This window comes from Nipponia nippon, unplaced genomic scaffold (assembly GCF_047370975.1).
Source record: "Nipponia nippon isolate SJK-2023a ecotype South Korea unplaced genomic scaffold, ASM4737097v1 scaffold_4, whole genome shotgun sequence".
NCBI lineage: Eukaryota > Metazoa > Chordata > Aves > Pelecaniformes > Threskiornithidae > Nipponia > Nipponia nippon.
The window spans coordinates 8,840,280-8,861,056 of NW_028262358.1; the positions used below are offsets into that span (position 1 = coordinate 8,840,280).

Sequence of the window (20,777 nt, forward strand, 5' to 3'; positions counted from 1 at the left end):
ATTAATGCTCAGATGCAAGCATGCCTTTGGAATACTTAACTTGACCTTCCCTTGAGCAAAGGAGTTACAATGCTGTAATCTGTTTTACTTCTCAAAGAGGAAGAGTATAAAGATCAGCCACAGCACAATTTCCCTTTTGCTTCTCATTTGAAAAGGAGCATCGTAGTTGAATTCTCCCTCCTGAGTAACTGCACCTTGATTTTTTCCCCTCTTTTCCCTTTCTCTATCTCCAATTTTTTAGCTCGCCATCTGGACCAAGTCTTTATGGACTATTGTTTTGACTGCATTTTCTCTTTCAAAAATTTGCGTATACCTTGCCATAGTGATTTGAGGCAGTACATAGGATAGACAGTTACAGTCAGTGTTGTCTGAACACAGAGGCTTAACACACAGGTTAGAAGACAAGACATGGTTAGCATGGGGCTTTGTCAGAACCAAACAACTGGGACACCGGTTTGTCACAAAAGGGCAGTAAACTCATCAAAATTCTATTCATTTCTCTTCCATGTGTACAAATTAAGTAGCTTGATGGTAAATTGCCACTCCCGTTCTAATTTTTGAATACTAAAGCATATTTTGCATCTACAAGGCATATTAATGGGGCATGTAGTATTAGATACGACTTCCCTTTATTATTTTTCTGCCTTTCAAAAGGAAAACCATAACAATCATGAACAAAGCGCACTAGGCAATCGCATTACCAACAATCAAGATCAATTTTATTCCATGGCAAGATGAATGTGAATGAAAGACGCCCTTCTTCTATGCCACTGGTGCAGTAAACTGGAAATTCTACAGCAACTTGATAAGAGCTTAACTACAAAGTCTTCCAATTAAATATGAAATGAATAACACAAGCAAAACAATAGCTTGTGCAGCTTTTGTTTAGAAATTGCACTCCCATGGTTTGAAAACGCCTTTTGTTTCCAATGCGCTGTGCACATTGTAATTAAAACAACACTTGACACAGGGACAACAATATTTTTGTGGCTGAGCAAGAGAAGTTAGCGTTCTCGCCAGTAAGGACGAAGGAGGCAGGCTGGGGTTGTGGGACACGCTGTAATAGCAGAATATTGAGCATGGACATCTAAGCCACGGTTAGGATTTATTGTTAGCATCCTATTACTACCCACCCTAAAGCTCACAGCTTTAAAAAAATCATTGCTCAAGGCTGCTGCAGCCCTTTTTCTATAAGCTCCTGACAGAGGCAAGTTATACTGATCTTGTCTCAACCTGACCCGCTCTGAAACAGAGGCAAAATGGCACCAGTTGGGAAAAACTTAAAATAAGGAAAACTTAATTTATCACTTATATGTGGAAACTGGACATCAACACAGGATACAACTCAGATATCCATTTATATTAATTCAAGTCTCCTTTGCAAATGGCTGTTTTAACAAGAATTAACTTAATAATTTCACAGCACATTCAGATTCTGGAAAAACCTGCATTGTACCAGTAACAGCTTAACAACACAACGGACTCTCTTCCTGGGATTCTTCTAATGAGGCCTTGTCTAACATAGCTTTCCAGAAGTATCTAAAGTCAGGTAAAGAAAGAGCTACCTAAAGGATCCAGGAATTAAATATCCATAAACCTAAGCCACAAATGGTACTTCAGAAGAAATTCTGTAACTACCTTTATAGGACATTTTGCAGACTTTTCCAAATATGCATTGATACATCATTAATACTATTTTACGGAGATGTATTCATCTATATCAGGAAGAACTGAGAATACAGTAATCAGTTATCACTGAGAATTATACACATTTTCAAGAAACTAAGTAATATTAAACTGAGACCCTAATCAATTTGTATCAGCAAACTTAAGGCAATCATTTGTTGCGCATGTGGAACCACAACCAAAAATCTCAAGTTTCAGTTAGAATCAGAGCAGCAAAATAAATGATCAAAGCTGCTTCAATTAAAATAAATAACTAATTCTCTGCATGCTCAACTTAGAAGCATTTGCTAAAGTTCTAGTAAACCCACGTGGCCTGAACTGCCTGCTTAAAAACATCCACTAGAAACTAGGCTTCCAATCATTGCACTCAAATACACTACTTCTTGAATTTGCCACAGTGCTAAAATAATTAGGGTATTTCTACATCACGCCCAAATAAATGTATACTTCTTGATATCCCAGAGAATATAGCGCAAATTGTGTTACTTAAAAGAATATCACCAAGAAATAACAATCCAGAAAGTTTAAGAATACACATGATCAAATGTTTGGATTAAACACTAACTAATAACTCAGTGAAATAAAGAAAGAGGCTTTCAGAAAAAAAAGAGGACCTACCCTTACACTGACGGTTAAATAGAAATTTCAAGTATAAATTCCCTATCAAACAATTATAGCCGTTATATATAATGGCAAAGCTTGTCCTTCTCATAAATACTTAAAATTGGCTTCAACTTACTGTTTCTTACTAATAGTTTTAATTCTGAGGCTTTTTAGTATTAGCCATACCAATATCCCTGATTTGGGGGGTTACAGAATAGACGAGGTACATACCAAAACGGTGTGTATCCAACTGGCTTACAGTATATTCAGCAAACCCTTGCATTATTTTAAGGGGAAAGAAATACTCTCACCTTAAGCTTATAGCATCCCAAGTTCCACAAAACCAAAAGAGAAGATAGCAATCACAAAACACTTGAATTTTACTTAATAGATTTATTTGGGAATGTGAAATAGCAATAAGGTTCAACGTTCACATGAAATGCAACGTCAGGGAGGGTCTATCTGTTCATTTGATTTTCTGTTCTGAGCATGCAGGAAGAAAGGCAGTTTTGTTCTTTCCTAAGCTGAATACTCAAGGGAGGAGAAAGAATAATCATCTTCAATGTGCACCAAGACTTTCGGACAAAAAAAGCCCACTTCAACCAGATAAGAATGTTTCTGTCTAAATGAATTAAAGATACATGCTTGTTTCTCAAAAGTGTTTTTTTCAAAAAGCTTTTCAAAAACAAATTTAGTGCTCAGAGAAGTTTTCTAACTTGACCTTACAAGACAAATCAGACGAGAATTAGAAAGAAGGCATTTAGCCTGCTGTATTAGAAAACACAGCACTTAGCAATGTTAGATAAGTTAAAAGAAAACAAAATTCAAATTCTCAGGTACCTAGGGAATTTCTAAATTACACAAGAAGCACTTTCAATGGAAAGAAGTTTCAAAGAATGTTTTCAAGTCAAATAAAAGGGAAAGGAAAAAAAAAAAATCAATTATTAACATTCAGAAATCCTACCATTTCTTGACAAACAAAGCTGGGACTTTTACTGTCTGCTGAGAAATAGGAAAAATCATAGGTAAATGTCTTAGTTCTTTCTCGTCCTGTGTCTCCAGTACCACCCTCTGGTACCTATTTAAAAAAAAAAAAAAAAAAAAAAAAAAAGGAGCTGGTACAATACATTCTGATGAAGTAAATAAAAACATTGTACAACAACTAATCAGAATGCACATTTAACATAAGGCTATACACATCTAGAAATTGATAATGACAGGTTCGCCTATTATTCCAACAACAATGAAAAGATTAACAACGGATATACTCTTCAGCAAGGATAGTCAAGTTACAAGACAGCACAGCAGGAATTATTTGGATTTTAGCTTACCGCTCCTAACACTACAGTACATTTTTGTCACAATACTTACATTTAGTTAAATCAGTCCTCTATATGAAATTCGGATTATAATAAGGGATTACCCTACACATATAATCAATAGGAGCCAGAGAGACCTTTGCACTGTGAACAGCATTTCACTGTGGAGTTGTAATTAAAATGGTGTTACATACCTGCTGCTTAAGGCTATCATCATGCTCAAGACATGACAGCTAGCACTGTATTTCAGCAATATTCACTGCTATCTGAATCAGTCTAAACAAACTACACACTGAAATTCCTTTTCATATATTTGTCATTGGAAACTATCTTGCAAAAACCTATTTGCTGTGCATGATTTCTCTTGCTGACAGAAGTGTTAAAATATACCATCAAAGTATTATACCAAGCGATGGGTACTTTAGGTTCAGTTCATTTTCATGGGAATTCCAGAAGACTACTTCTACAGATGAAGCAAAGGTTTAATAGCTAGCAGGCATGTACCTCTCTTCTATTGCTGGCTTTCATCTTCCTAATGAAGTAATGACCAGAGTGATAAACCTTAGAAAAACATATGAGATAGAGTCTATAGAGCGGTTTTCAGAAAATTATGTGCAGCAAGCTAACAGTTTAACCTGTGTCCCCAAAGGATTACTTCAACACTGTATTTTAAAAACTAAGGGCTGTTCTCCACAGTGCAGGGAGCACCACTGTTTTGTCCAGTCATATTCTGGCAGCTATTCAGACAGGACTTCTTTTTTTAAATTGTGTTTACTCACCTTTAAGTTTGTGATTGTCGTTTTATTTTTTTCCATTGAAATAATAAACTTTGCATTAAGGTCTTTCTCCCTGAAAGAAAACGAGACTTGAGTATGTTAAATAAAACATATCACAATAATCCACAGTCATATTTTCACTCAATAGGTTGCTTGCCACAGTCAATTATCAAGTTAATTAATTTTTCTTTCACATTTTAATTGTTGTGACCAATGTTTATTTATTGCTATGGGATATATTTGAAGTACTTGGGCTCGCCTCCAAATCCCTTCACCTAGAAACAGAGCAACCGCTTGGGGAAACCTGCTTCAGAAGTTTGACTCTGCAAGTCAGTTAAGTGGTTTGTTCTTAATTTGAAGTACTCTGATCCAAAGCCCAGTGAAGTCAATTATGTGGCTCTAAGGAACTGCGAAACAGAACGTTACAAGATAAGCCCCAGCCTCTCACCACCATCCTAGTAGCAGTAGTCCCCATTTACCCATATGGCCTCGGTAACAAGGACCAAGTATTTAAACCACAAAACCCCAGTATTTTAAAATTCTCTTAGAAATGAGGTACCCAACAGATTTTTTCAGCTGTAATGCATCCTGGCAGAGCAGGAGAGAGGCTCTGCTACTAAGGGAGCATTACGCAGGTTTGTTGCTTCCCAGAACACAACGATTCCAGGGAGAAAAAAAGTCCAGTTCTGCAGCAGTGTTCTCATGCACCCGCATCTATTTCACAGCAGAGTTGTTTCTGACTGTCTTCAAAACTATCATAAAAATCGTTAGCTTAGTGTCTAAAACCAGCATGTATCAACCTGCTTGCTAGAGATGGGATTTCATTACAGCTAGTCATAAGAGTAATACAGGCTGCTCTTGAATGACAACCTCGAGCATAACATCTCCTGTGTTATTAAAAACACGCACATAAAAAAGAGCCAGAAGAGGAAGACTGCTATATACACCGTACAAAACCTCGCTCCCCAAATGCTAACAGACACGCCTGCTCCAAACCCATCTGCTAAGTCGCCTGTCAAACGGGTGTGCTCGACTGGTGCAAAGGAAAGCAGAGGGCTTTAAAGGAATTAAGTGCTGCTTTAGCATACTGCACGGCATCTCAGCAATAATTGGATATCCGCTTCCACCAACGAAAAATGAAAGAGAAAACATCTTCCTGGTAACAGGAGACCCGAGTTCAGGATTTTAGTGTGACATTTTCTTCCCCTGGTGCACTGGATCACCCAACTCTATGTTCGTCAGCTGACTGTGCAGCCACCCTCGATTCACATTCCGTTTTCCAGCAGAAATTCTAAAGAAAAGCAAAGACCCATTCTGAAATACACATTAATGAATAAAGATCAGGCAAATAAAAGTGCTTATTTAAATATCAACACATTAAGTTATTTTCTACGCTAATAAAATATATAATTGTAATAATTACAGCATTAATTATACAACTGAATTTAGATCTACCATAGAAAAACGTTAGAGGCATGCCTGAAGAGATGCCTCTTACTCATTTCCATGTCATCCTTAGTAGCTTTTACTAGGTCTACACTTACGAGACTGAAATACTAAAATACAGCTACGGGTAATAAACAGGGAAATGGAGAAGTTTCCAGTAGTATGTTTTAGTAGGAAATAGATTTTGACATGGCAGTAATGCAGCCCAGGGATGGCTACTGTTCATCCTGCTTCCTCAACAGTCTCTACCTGTCTGTAACTATTTGCTCAGCGAAGGTGTAATTTCATAGTAATATCTTACTATGAAAATTGGTTTCAAATATAATCTGTAACCTGCTTCCTCTAGAAAGTTTGAAAGGACCCTAGGTGGGAAGAAGTTTGGGCCAGAACTATTGCTTTTTTGTCTGGATTTCTCCATGCTTGAGGTGTATGAGGGGAAGTAATAAAACACATTGGTGCTTTCTTTCCCAGACCTAGCCAGCTCTCCATGTTACAAAACCTAAAGCTACTCAATAATCGAAAACCGATACAAAAATGTTTGAAGTCTAACACCCATATATGAACCACACAAAATTCTGAGAAGCACGCAGTCATTAATTTTTGTGATAACACTGATAATAATATTACTAAACATTATTAAACAATAAGGATTTCAAAGTAAAAAAAAAAGGCCTTGTAAAGCCATAGCCAATAAAAAAAATCGTAAATACAATTTTGCATTTTTGTAGGGGAAGGGATAGGGAGAGGACAACCTGAAACAGGAATACTATGATCAGAATCAATAAGCCAACCTGAGAGAAGTGAAAAGAATTAACAGGAATCAAATGCTAAAGCTTCATTTTAATATGAGACAGCCGAGTATAATTTATTGTACACATAAAGAGTTTGAGAGGATCCCATAAAAACAATTGCTTGCATGATGCCAGTGATTTCCAGGCACTCATTTAATGCAGTTCAGCAGGGGCTGAGTCCCTTTCAAAAAGTTTTGATTGCAAATTCCACCTTAATTAAAGGTTCAGGCTGTATTGCAGTGTTGGGTACCCTTCTGAGAACCTTCAAGGCTAGGAGAACCCTCCCGCATCCAGCTGCTCCTCCAGCGTCCATAGGAACCACCAGCCCTATCTCAGCCCAGAGACAAGCCCCAGCGATGCTGCCCCCGCAAACTCCATCCCCTCATTACAAAGCGACGTCAAAGGGCCAGCTGCCAAAACTAGTTCACAATTAATGCTTTGATGATTTAAGAAAGCTTGCTTCCCCCGACGCCCAATCTGCTCACACAGCAGTGTTTAGGGCCAGCCTCCAGGCTGTTCTCGCTGCTGTTTCATACACCACGTGGAGTTCCAGGATCACAAGGGAAGGAAACTTATAACCCGTGATCCCTTGGCCCTTAACCAAACTACAAAGTGATCAAGCAGGCAAGTTTCTTGGCACAGACACCAGGAAATACATTAGCCCAGTACTGTTATTAACCTTCTACTATGCTAAATTCAGCTAGTCATCCAGCAATTAGTGGCAAGGAGAAGAGGGGAAAGGGAAAAAAAAAAAAAAAAAAGGAAAACAAAAAAGCAGTAAAACTACTTCAAATAATACTGGTACTTTATTTTAATATAAACAATATCACTACTAGTACCAGGATATGCTTACAAGAACTAGTATACTTGTCTTATAATGGGTTAACTTGATAAACGGCTTACTTGGGCAAAGTTTAATAATTTCTCTTCATCACAAGGGGCACGTGGGTTATGAAGAACTGCCCCAAACTGAAGATGATTCAGCAGCTACATCAGAACACAGCAGCTTCATGGAAGAAGCTGCAATGTAGATATGCCTATGTCAAGTTTCTTTCTCTCCTTCCCTTGTATTCCCTGCTTATTTTCAGGGCAAAGACCGGAGCAGTTTTTGCACCTCCATGGGCATCTAGTCGAAGTCATACTACAGGCAGCCAAATGTTAGCAGCATCTCCAGATTTCAAGGCAACTTTTAATGACCCCTGTTCATTATGTCACTTACCCAGTCCCTCACAAGACTTTCTGAAGATCCTCCCACAGAGAGAAGGAAGAAGACCATGGAAAAGCACTGTTGCCTCAAAGATAAATCAACAAGGGAAGCTTTAGAAAAATCCCTATTACAGACATGCAAAATGTGTTTGGTCTTTTTCCAAGTTCATCTTTAAGTTCCTTTCTTTAAGGTCCTTCAATGGAAGGTTCAGTTATTTAAACAGCAGCTTTTTATTAATCTGCTCTGTATTATTCAGACACTAAGCATTTATTATAGCTTATCCCATTAGAAAATCATGCTATTACATTTCCCATTAAATTGATACTATGGGAATCGGTTGTGCTTACCATAATACCTGCCAGACATGACTCCAAGAAAAGAACAGAAAGAGCGAGATGCATTTTACCTGGGGGCTGGGAGGAGAAAACAAAAAAGGACAGGACAGAAAGTGCAATCAGTTTTCCCAAACAGTGTTTCAAAAGACCACTTGAGCAAACCTCCAAGGCTGGACGGACAAGGACACAGGCACTACTGAACTGCCTGCGGAGCACCTCTGTGTCAAAATAGAGAGAGGGTCTGTAAAATAGACTCTTGGAAATTCACTTACCTGTAGACATCTAATGGAACATCTATTGGAAAAGGATTATACTGAAGAGCAGATGTGCAATTTTGTTTTTCAACTACTCAAAAACATAGTCTCAGCACTTGTAAAAGCATCTCAACCATGCTCAATGGCTTTTCTTTTCAGCAAAGTGCCTGCTACTTATGTTCACATTTTAGGCACAACGTTACGGATTTCCTGTTTTATCACTCTGCTTGTTCACTACCCAGGTTTATTTCTGGGGTCACAAAGTGAAAGCATGAGGGTTGCTTAATGACCAGGAAAATTCAAGGTAGATTTAACTGAAAAACAAGCACGAAGTGTGTCACAGAAAGAACGTGGCTTTTTCTTGTAGCTTGGTAACATACTAACTGTACGTTTGCCCTGATGCGCCATTGAATTACACAGACCAAGAGCACTTCCCTTTGTTTGAGTAACTCTTAAAAGGGGAACATTCAATTCAACTGTATGCTTTAAAAAAGTCAAACGAAAAACCTCCTACACAAGAAATTCTTTGTTACTTTCTGCAACTACAGGAAAAGTAAAGTTGGTGCAATATGAAATATCACAGAATTTCTTTCCTATTGTCCTGGTTTCAGCCAGGACACCTATCCAAGAGGTTTTTGTTTGGTTTTGTGGTTTTGGTTTTTCAACTTCTTCAATGCTTATCGAATCATTTTGTACAAAGCACATTTTTTTAAAATGTGATTCCATATCTAGGTGCAGTTAGAAACATAAATCTGGTAGTCTATATATAAAACATTTTCATTACCCTTTGGGTTAAAGTAATTTTTTCCATAAAGTTCAATAACAAATAGTTTCAATATAACGTTGGCTGAGACCTAAAATCGGAGCAGGTCAAGCAATCTAATTTAATCATGAGATTCTGGGAATCCACTGTGGCTTGAGTCACCAGTACTACACAATGACACTGTATAAAAATCACAGTTGTCTCCATAGCAGGGCAATAGCCCAGCATATCCTGAGCTCAGTGACCCCACGCTGTTGACTGACACGGCTACAAGCCCATAATTAAATGACTGAAGCCATGTTTACACTAATATAGTCTAAAAGTTAACAACTACACATTGTACCTCAAGCAGCACGACTGCAATCTGATGTCCTTTGGATTTGGTTTGAGGGGAGGGTCCTAGGTGAATCCTCTGATAGCTGGCAAGGGCTGCAGCCTCCCCCTTATTCAGGAGAGCTCTGCAGACGCTTTTACAGCCGCCCGTTTTCTCTGAGCAACACATCTTCATTATCTTCGAGACCTCTACCAAGCTGTCAAATCTGTCAAATCAAAGTTGGCCAACAGATTCAAAAGCTGCTAGATGGGACCGGGCTGGCTGACAGACAGGCAGTGCAATCTCTCAAGTTTCCCCTCAAGAAGCCAGACAAGAAAAGAGCAGAAAAAATTCCTGGGGACTGAAACAAAAAGAAACAGCTTTCTACGGATATGATTGCGATTGTGTCTCAGTAAGAGAAAGAAACTGTGCACATATTTGGTACTTTAAAAGAGTTTTTTCATAAAGCACATTTTGTGTGGGCATGAGGTTTTCTGTGATCAACATAATGTTAATAATTTGCTAGTGCAGACTTATAATGATACCCACGTTCCCTTTTGTGATACTGGTTTTATAAAAAGCATCAGCAAACTTTGCAAAGAGTTAAATGAGAGAAGTTCTGCTACTCCCAGAACTTTCTTCACAGTGCAGCTGAAACCAGAATAATAAACCCAGTGACAGAGAATGCAGAAACGGGAAATCTTGTACATCTCATGAAACAAAAATATTCTCTTAGTTTATATACGAGAACACACATATGAGTTCTTGTATGAAGGACAACCTAGATTAAATGCCTTTAGCCATAAGAATAAATTTTACCAACAATACTGAAAGGCAGTAGTTTAATCTACAGCAGTAAGGCTCTCCTGGAAAATGAACCTACAGGTGCCCTTGTGCTGTCTTCTGTCAAATGATATCTAGCTTTTTAGGGGAAACTATGCACGCTCGTGGCAGCACATACAGACTGGTCACTACATTAAATCATGTACCTGACCTGCTTTTTAAATTTGTATTTTTAATAATATTATACGTAGACTTCACCTCCCAACAACACAGATCAGGTCTGGTGGGTAGCCACATGAGCAAATTTTTAAATCATCAGCAACAGCTAACTTAAAAAAAAGCTACTGTATCCACACATGCCATGGTCAACGATCACATAATAACCTGAAAAATATTTAAGCTTCAATCAGCAGACTACCTCCACAGCGACTTTTCTGCTTTGCCTGCATATATGGAGTGTCAGACCGGGCTCAGTAATGGTCTTACCAGTAGCAACTAGTCCTGCATAGCTATGTTTTAAGATATCCACGTGTGAAACACCTCTTACACATTTCTGAAGTCAGCTTTTAAGAAAATGTAGCAAATGCCCATCTTTGGCAGAAGCAACACAAAACAACCTCAGACACAACCAAGTGGATCTGAATGACATCCTGGAATTTTGTTGTAACTATTATGACACTACAAAGTTTCCCTAGGACTCTTGGATTTTAGTCCATGCGATATTTTGCTTTTAATATCTTGTTTCTTCTGACTTGTTCTTTTACTCCTGCTATTCCAAGCCATAAAGACACTACTGACTTAACCTCTTGTATACATCAAAATGCAAATCAAAGAAATCACACTGTTTCCCTGCAGCACCCTTGTCTTTTGGGGCAGAAGGTCCTCAAATTAGAAACTCAGGGGAAAAAAATTTGTGCCTGACTTCATGGATCTATTAGCCCTTCAAGTAATCCGTAAGGCTGTTCTTCGGTCATTCTTTTCCTCAATTGAGAAGCAATCTGGATCGAACAACAAAGGACTTCAGTTATCTAACTACATATATCTTTCAAATGTGTAAGCATACAGAAAAATGATGGGTGTACTCCAGGTTCTGCATCTCACTGTTGCTTTGTATTTACAATGTAAACTCTTTGGAGAAGAGTCTTCATAAAGCCAATATTTGAAGTGTCTGAGTCTTCAACAATAAGAACTTCAGCCCATCAGCAATTAATATGCCGAGTGCCATGTAAACCCTCTTTCTGTTAGATAACTCTGAAAAACCCTCTCTCAATAAATAACCCTGGCTTTGTATTCACAGCTACTGCAAAATAGAGGACTTTGCTCTTCAATTCAGTCAGCTGTTATTACCAACAATACCTGCCTTTCAGATACTCAGACTTCTAAGAGTCTTCGAGTCCAAGAGCTCAGTTAGGTTAAAACAGCTGAGTGCTAATCCCATTTATTTCAAAACTGGTCTTAATTTAAAATAAACAAAGCCTGAGAAACCGACAGACCCACCTTTCTCTCACTTCGATTCATCAGGAAAGCTACAATACAGAGACTCAGTACCTTTTTCTCTGCTGGTTTAAGGGAGCTCTCAACAAAAAGCAGAGCTCGAAAGTATTTTATTGTTCATTATTTTAGTGATACAACATGCGTAGGTCACTTGGCAACGTGTTTTATAATACTGAAATAAATGAACTAAGAAACGCTATTCTAAAACTAGGTTTTTGAGTTCAAAATGCTTAAGGTCGTAAAGTTTGGGGGATTCAAAATTGTAAATGAGGCCAGCTTAATTATGTTGCCCCACATGTGCCCACGCTGCCACTGTGCTCCGTGCCCCACTGGCACTGGAAGGTCTTTGTTCTTCAATGCTAGGGAGGGAGACAGACAAAACAAGGTAGCAATTGTGACAAATCCTACAGGCTTGAAAAATGCTTGAAGCATTTGCATTAAAGCACTAAAAAGGACAGAAAAATAAGCACATGTAAACAGAGGCTATATGTGCACTTCCCAGTCTCTGACGGTTTATGCAAAATTAACTGTCAGTCCCAGCCATTAACACTTCAGTTAATGGGAAACCAGTATTTTCCTGAAACTCTCTAGAGCTCCTTCTGCAGCGATCAAGTCTGCTCCAGTTTTGCTGCTCACAGACACAAGGATAAAGCTCTGCATTTGGGACTCTCCCTCCCTGATACATCTTGTTTGATACATGAAAATGGCAGGATCCCATTTTAAAGGCTACACAGGACAGAGAATAAACTGGGTATGCATAAAGCTGTGCAAAAACCACCGCGGAGGAAGTCAGAGCAAATGCAGTAGCTACTTAAAAGTCACCCAGCTCTAGTCTCACCTCCCCATTCAAGCAAGATCTTTTCCTGTAATGACTTTCTTCAAAGGAATTAGCTCTTCCCAGCTGCCTGGGCTTTCATTCCCATCGGGAGACTCTTCCACAACCTGCACTATCTCATTAGCAGTAATTCCTTAGATACAGCTTAAGCTGATCCATTATCAGCTTCATTCCATTACTCCCAAGATATTATGAAGGAACCATAACTAAATATTTAATTCCTCTTTTCAACATTTAAGCCCTGCAAATATTTCTAGATTTGTATCTCCTAATCTATTCCAGTAGTCATAACACATAGAATACACATTTAGCTCGATATTTTTTGAATCAATGATTCCCGTCATTTTTCTTGATGTTTTCCAACATAATGCAGATAATGAGGTTCCAGAAACAGGACTTTACGAGATATTGACCCAGGGGCTCGCTGGGGGAAGCACCAACCACAGCTTCAGTGTCTGGCTCCGCAGTATATTTCCAAACAAGAACTGCACTGTGATTGTAGCACACCCGTAAGTTCAAATTCATCACTTCTAAGCAGAAAAACTTGAAAGATTAACCACAGAGGAAAAAGGCATAGAAAGAAGAGGAAAAGAAGCCACTGATGTTCAAAGACTGCGTACTTGAGCACAGGTGAGAAACTCTCGAGAAACAAACCACCAGAGAGTGCTGGCATCCTCTGTTGCTCACACCCCTCAGTTTCAGCTTGCTTCAGCGCTGCTGACATTTGCTATTGTGGAAAAGCCTAAGGAGAGTCCAACAAGTTTTTCTAGAATATCCTGACCTGTGGCACCTAAATTCCCAGCCAGCTATCATCCTTGGTGTTGGCTTCTCTATTTGGCTTTAACTTCTCATTTTAGCAAAGGCCATACGCTCACTAGACCCCGCTCCTTAACACAGCACTCCAATACTGCATTTTACCACCCCTTAGGAAAACATGGCCAGACCATTTGAGATTTAAACTCCTCAGGAGAGCGACTAGTCTGCTTTACATTTGCAAAGTTCTCTTTATACTACTGAGTAAAATAACTTCGGCATTTTCCCCCCCACCTCATGGCTGCTGCTTCTTCCATTCCTATATAACCAGGCCTGAACTATTTATCTACTGCTTATTGCCCTTATGCCAAAAAACCTGTAAACTTAAAATCCAACCATCTCCCATGCTATTATATTGATTATAAGACTGCCATCACCTCTTACCTACCCTTGCCACTGACAACCAAGGCTTTTCTGTAAGCCCACTATGCTCTTCTCTACTTTTTTCTTTTCTAGTCCTTACGAGTCAACGCTATGCTGCAAGCAAGCTGTCATTTCTACTTCATTTGCTTCAACAGCAAGTTCTCCAGCCTTTCCTCCATTTTCAAATGGCCTGCTTGCAGCCTTATTGCACAACTTACTACATCTCTTTCTCAAATATACGATCCCCATATGTACTGTTTAAATTAGGAGCCTCACAATGCATAGAACCTATGTTTCCTAGCAAACCCTGCTAGCTCAATTGCACCTTTATTGCAGAATTACAGACGGCAATAACAACAGCCATAAACTACAATCACTGAGACTTCTATCACCTTTGAGGGCATTTTTACATATTACAAATGTTTACGTCACAATTTATTTTTGGTACCCATGCTCGAAGAAGACACGTTTGACGGATGGAACAAGTGGAGCCCTCCCTAGCCCTGGTTAGATACCATCAAAACCAGGGACCAGCAGCCCCTTCAAACAGGGCCACCGCTGTGTCCTACCCACCTCTCCTTTCCTCTGTCTCTCAAAGTCCTACACCTTAAACAATCAGGTAACTTGGCCATACAACGATCATTTCATTTCACCTCTAGGGAAACACGGAGCATATTCCACACTTCCTTCTCACAACTGAACAAGTTCTGGATTTTTGTGGTCTTTCACATCTGGCAGCCTCACCGTGCTGAGCTGCCAAGGCCAAAGGAATGAAGCAGCCCACTGCTCTTAACCCCACCCCAGAACCTGGCCATACCCACTGATTATCACCAAGCCATTGCCAATCATAACCCATCTGTTAAGCACATCTTCATTCAGGTCAGTCAAAAGGCAGTGGTTATTAAGGAAAGATGATGTGTGCGTTGTCATGCTGATGCTCACCCCTCTGGTCCTCCCGGTACTAAGGGACCCGTCCTGAGGAGGTGAGCATGACCATATTGAAGAATAAAAACTCTTACTCCTGTTTGCTTCTCTTAAAGAGGTGAGAGATAATAAACAGAAAATAAACCCGTTTCTTCACATACCTTACAAAACCAAACACACTTTTAATTTCGGACTTCAAGTTCTGTTAGTATCAACTTTACATGATCCAAGAACTCAGATCAGAGTCTACACCTTTATGCACTGGTCCAACGCTAACAACAGAAGTAGCAAGCTGATGAAGTGATGAAGGTCATTTTATATATATACACACATGCACATATAGTTTACTTCCAGGGAGAAAAGTGTATCTACTCTGAACACTTTCCCAAAGGAAAAAATCTGCTGGAGGTCATTAAGTGGGTTCAAGGTTTTGGACACAAAATACAGCAAGGTGAAAGAGTCACATTCAGAACAGTTAGTTTATCTTGCCAACTCAGCATCAAAGTAGATTTTTTTATTGGATTTGGACTCACCCAGATAAAGGCAGAGGCAAGAGAAAGGTACACGCACCCCAGGCACACTACAGCCTCACTGATCCTCACAGATCTTTCAACATATTTTTATAGTAGATAAATTGTACATGATTGTAAATCAAATCACAAGCACCATTACTAAAACAGAAGTTCAAAGACTTAACGTAAGAAATAGCAAACTCAGCTTGCTGATAAATGGCTTATCCTCATCGGTACTGTAGTTTAGAAAGTGACAGTATTGCAACACTTGGCCATATTTAAGCTCTGAGTTATGTTTCTGCTATCAGTCTGGATCCTCTTAAGAGCAACAACCAACAATCAGTGCTCAGGAACAGACACAGCAAAAACTTCACCATGCACTTCAGAGACAAATTTGATATTTAACTATGGGTGTCCTTGCTTGTAATCATTCCATCTTTTCTCACTCTACCTGTCTTACACTGATGTTATACATATTTTGTCAAAACACTCCATCTTTGGAAATGCATGAAAAACATACACAGTAACCTATATTTTAGATACAGCAATTCATCATGAGACACCAATTCTTTCCCCTCTTCCCTGCATCGGAAATTCTACAATATATTCTCCGTGTATTTCTTTTGCTTCTCTTCCCAATTCGAAAAAAACATAGGTAGTTAATTATAACTTTTATACTCGCAGTAAGCTCCTACCTAAATCACTTGTAAACATTCGGAATGGAAATTAAGATTTCAGCTGGCTCTTCACTGTTTTCTTGTTTATCTCTTTTTCCTGCTACAAAAACACTCTAGTCACATGTTCCTTGTAAAATGAAACAGCTTATTTTATATCTCTGTCCTTTGCATTGCTACTTTAATTTGAGCCGTTGAAAACTCTGCTATTGATACTAAGGCTTGGATTGCACAAGCAGTTATTTTTAAAGATAATACAACGTTAGTCCTAAACTTCCAAGGCACTCTGACTCCAGCTCTGCCTGCAGAGGAGTTACTTAGACTTAAAAACATAACTGAGAGGTGTAATAATGTAAAACCAAGAGGGCCAGCCTTACGTCTAATGAATAATTGTGTACAATGTATTTGTGGATTAAAGTATTGACATTGGCATGGCTTTTAATCCAAACAAATCCCAGAGTCACATAAAAGCCTTCTCTGAGCAATAAAACATATTTTGTCTGTCTCCCCACTATCAAACATAAAAGCTGTTAATCTTCATGGGGTAATTGTGAATGACCGCATAACCACGTAAAGCGCTACAGCCGCTGGCACGCATTTCTGCCGTCCCCATCGGTCACTTCCGTTTGGAGAGCAAATCTATGGAGCGTGTGCATGCAGGGTTAAAAATTGATCATTTAAAAATGAATTCAAATTGGCATTTCTATTTCATTATATTGGAAATAACAACAGAGCTGTGGGAAAGTCTACACAGCTCATTTAAATAAACATTTAAAAACACTGAGAGCACTGGATAAGCACAGAGAAGAAGAACTTATTGCACATTCTGATGTCAGCTGCATCTTCTGCAGGTACGGACAGATTATGACCCTCATTTAGTTTGTTCAATGAGTTAAATACAATAATTAGTTTATGCAAATGCAAGAAACAGATGGAAAAGGTTAAAAATCAGAAAAAGCTTGTTTTCCTCTATTACTTCATTAATTAAAAGCCAATACAACAGAGCTATCAGGTGTAAGAAATTGAGGGGCATAAGAGTTGGTGATGGTGTCTGAAAGAATCAAGTTGACATTTATTAACTATCAAAACATTTTTCCTTATTTAGCATACTAGAGATGGTTTTATTTACCTGACAAACAAAGTATAAAAGTGGTTTTCCTGAACACTAACTGAATTCTAATTTTCATGCAGAGAAATGTGACATAAAATGGAAGTAAGAAAAGATTATCCCCTCATTCTCCTTAAAAGACTCTGAACAGATGAACATAAAGCAATGTATTTATTTGAACTGTGCAGATGCAGTGCATAATACAAAACAAAGAGCCATAATTAGGTTAGGCTTATCAGGATCCCAAATATCTCACACTATGCAGAAGCCAGTGACTAGTAACCAGTAACCCAAAGTCATCTGTTCAGTACGTGAACAGAAAAGTGCCTCGAAGCCAACTGCACTTCTCTATAATCCCATTATTTTGCCCAGGAAACAGCCATTCTGAGGAATGACAGAATCTTGATGAGAAACTGCATTTTGTGGGACCAGGTATGGGATTCTCCAGTCAAGTGCTCCAAATTTTAAGACAATAAATGAATGCTTCTAATGACTGTTTTGGAAAATGAACCTTAGAAGTAATGGTGACCAAAACCACTAACTTGCCAGAGCAAAATACATCAACCACCCAACCTCACCTCCCTGAAGATCTCTACTTGATGGAGAAAAGCTAGTCTTCTGCCAGCTGGCAGGTCTTTAGCCCCTTTACAGAAACATTAAAATATAAGCACAGACTGAAAGGCTGTCACTGCAATCCGGTATTGAATTAGGAAAACCAAAGGATAGATGGAGATTTACCAAGCAACTGAACTTTCTAAGTTCATGCTCACAACTGGTTTCAAAGCAGTAACCGTAAAGCCATTAGACATAATTTTAATTATGTTATCTGGAGATATAGTCAAAAACCTCTAATGTAACCTTTGCATAACACAATTTGGGATGTTAACTACTTTAAGAAGAACAGTCAAGGGCTTTGACAACAGCACTGAAAGGAACAAATTCCTTCCAGGTCAAGCCAGAGAACGAGAAGACTAAAAATAAATCACAGCAGAAAAGGGGGGGCGACGACAAAACCTAAAGTTTGTCATCTAAGCAATGAAACAGCATGTAATCCTTAAACAACAACCTCCTCCCTATCACATGATTCATTCCAAGATCCATGTTCATGACTTATTACACAATTAGCAGTGCTATGACACCACACAGCGCAACTGCTCCATAATGCAGGAGTCTTACCCATAACCATTCATTAACTCTGTCTTCTCTAATTAAAAATGACTCATGAAATAAGCTGCATTATATGATTAAGCTTTGAACAAATCAAAGCAAATTCAGAGACACACATGAAATTAAATTTAACTCTACACAGTATCATGTTAAAGATTTCGAAAACAAGTGCCACAGAACGAAAACCCAATTGGGAAAGTTCCTTTTAACCAGGAGAAACCTCCTTCCATAAAACACTGCAGTGACCCATAACGGGGAAGGGAGCACAGCTGAGAGAAGACATGTGCAAGGGAAACCAATATAAGCAAAATGTGAGCATTGCTCCTGATTTATGGTTCACAATACCTTGATTATTGCAATAGAAAAAGCTAGTGGATCCTTTTAGGCTTAGGATCTCAGTTCTACAATATACAGCACACAAGTCCAGCGCTGACTGAAGGAGAGGAGCACCACCAACCCCAGCACCACTCCCGGGCTGCAGTACTGAGTGTCACGGGGAACAGCAACCGTGCCTCTGAAAAACCAAGACCTTGTTGGGTCTTGAGGCAACAACCCATGACATTGAATCCAGATTCCTGATAATGTTTTATAAACATCAAGCACCATCCCATAAACAGCAAGATTTTAACAACTTGAACTGGAAGGCTCTTCACAGTTTGCTTATTTCCATAGTCAGACACTTAGTAGTTTTCTGAATAAGTTTATTCACAGCCTACTCATTGCCACTCAGTACACGGAGTCAAAGACGATGTTGATCACACCAGGCCTCTGCCTTCCCTTCTCTTAGGCTCTTTCTTTTCCATCATATCACAATTTTCATCATTTTCTAGGTATGCTCTGATCTAGCCCCGTCCAAGTTGTCCTTCCGTGTGCATTCTAGACACGAGGTCCAGAGTCATTGTCTGTAACATTCTTTTGCCACAACACTTGCAAACTTCTACTCACACTTTATCAGCTGGTGTTTCCACTGCCTATCACAATTATCAGCCCTTTTCCCTTCTGCCATATCCTTTCCATTTCCCGCTCTCTTCTGCCTCTTAGCAGATCACAGTTCTAGTCCACAAACAAAACTTCTCAGTGCTACCAAAACACTACAAATAACAACTCTTACCAATACTTTGAAGACCTATGCTACCTGTTGTCAGAGATTCTCAAAGGAAGAGAGAAATGTATATACAGAATAATTTTATAAATTTTTAAGAACCATATGGTTAAACTCGGGGGAGGGCGCAGGGGGAAGCAGGAGGGTGTTACAAGATTATTCACCAACCCTAACCTCTAACCACTCGGCTCCATCGAACTGCCTAATCTACTTGAAACCAACCTGCAATATTTTCCCCTTCCAAACTCCATCAACCTTATTTTCATGCGGTTTGTTTTTTCCCCCACTGAAAATAACAAGATATCAACTGACTTTCAGAACTTGGCAAATTATTTTTTTAAAATACCTGAATCAGATCAAGTGAAAGGAAGGGTGGGAGCCTGATGGGCTGCCTATGCTTTTAAAACACTTTTCTTATTAACTGGCTACATCATTCCAGAACAAGAGAAGAAGAGCACTGCCAGTACAATCTGATCATTTTCTACATACGGTTCTTAAATTATACCATTAAAGGTTAACTCCACTGTGCATATTATGTATTTATTTCACCAAAGAAAGCAGTGTTTATTTCCTGGACACATCTCAGGAAGCGGGCGATAAACTCTTGTCAGTATAGTAAATGGGGTGGACTGCCTCTTTTATACTTGGAGCTTAAGTCGCCTGCTAATAACCTTTACCATAATGGCTCCTCCACAAAAGCTGGCATTGCAAATGAACTAGACAACAATCTCTCTCTTTCAAGTAGGTAGAAGGGGTTGCAGCTGGTAGATGAAAAGAAGAAGTAGCTTGCTTTCACATTTTAGAAGCCTGCCTGCTTGTACACTCTGGGCAGGCCCTTGCCTCTCAATAGTTTCCTATCTTCGCCAGAGTAACCTTTTCGTCACCAACGCTTAAGACCGTGACAGACTGAACTTTCCAGGGAAGGCCCCACACCTTCCAGCACCACGGGGGAACCGCTTCCCAGCCCGCCGGAGGAGAAGCCGCCCCTGCCGCGCCGAGCAGCTCAGCCGAGCGCCAAGAGAGCCCCGAAGCCGCAGGCGCAGCTCCCCTCAGCCTCCGCCGCGGTGGCGCCTGTCACCGCCTGCGCGGGCGGGACACGGAGTTTCACGCACCCCTCAGGAGCGGGGCGCGGGAAAGGCCGGGGCGGCCCCGCCGCCGGGCCGCACTCACCTGCGGTTCATGGGCCGCACTCGCACGGCCACCTTCACCGAAGCCATGGCTCATCCCCGCCGGGCCGCTCGGCCCCGCACCTGCTCCAGCCGCCGGCCCAGCCTCGCCTCGCCTGGCCCCGCCCGGCCCGGCCTGGCCCTCGCCGCCGACCCGCGCCCCGCCCGCCCGCCGGGGCCGAGCGCAGGCCGCCCCCCGGCCTAGGCCATGTCGCTATGGCAACCCCCGCCCGCCCCCCCCCCCCCGCGGCTATGGGGGCAGCGCAGGGACAAACAACGTCGCCAGGCGTTGCTCCTCCCGGCCGCGGCGGGGCGGGGGAGGGGGAGGGGGAGGGAGAGGAGG

General features: G+C 40.2%; 1 protein-coding gene across 6 annotated transcripts in view; it reads right to left on the reverse strand.

Annotated features, from left to right (window-relative positions):
* The window catches only part of KIF16B (kinesin family member 16B), a 141,871-nt gene extending 121,296 nt beyond the window's left edge, over positions 1-20,575 (reverse strand). For all 6 annotated transcript variants that reach the window (XM_087776536.1, XM_087776535.1, XM_087776538.1 and 3 more), the window contains exons 1-3: positions 20,439-20,575; positions 4,388-4,457; positions 3,254-3,367 (exon numbers count right to left, since the gene is read on the reverse strand). In XM_087776536.1, the coding sequence (XP_087632662.1) occupies positions 3,254-3,367; positions 4,388-4,457; positions 20,439-20,485 (231 nt within the window). In that variant the 5' untranslated portion in view covers positions 20,486-20,575. The remainder of the gene's footprint in view (positions 1-3,253; positions 3,368-4,387; positions 4,458-20,438) is intronic.
* Positions 20,576-20,777: the final 202 nt, after the last annotated feature.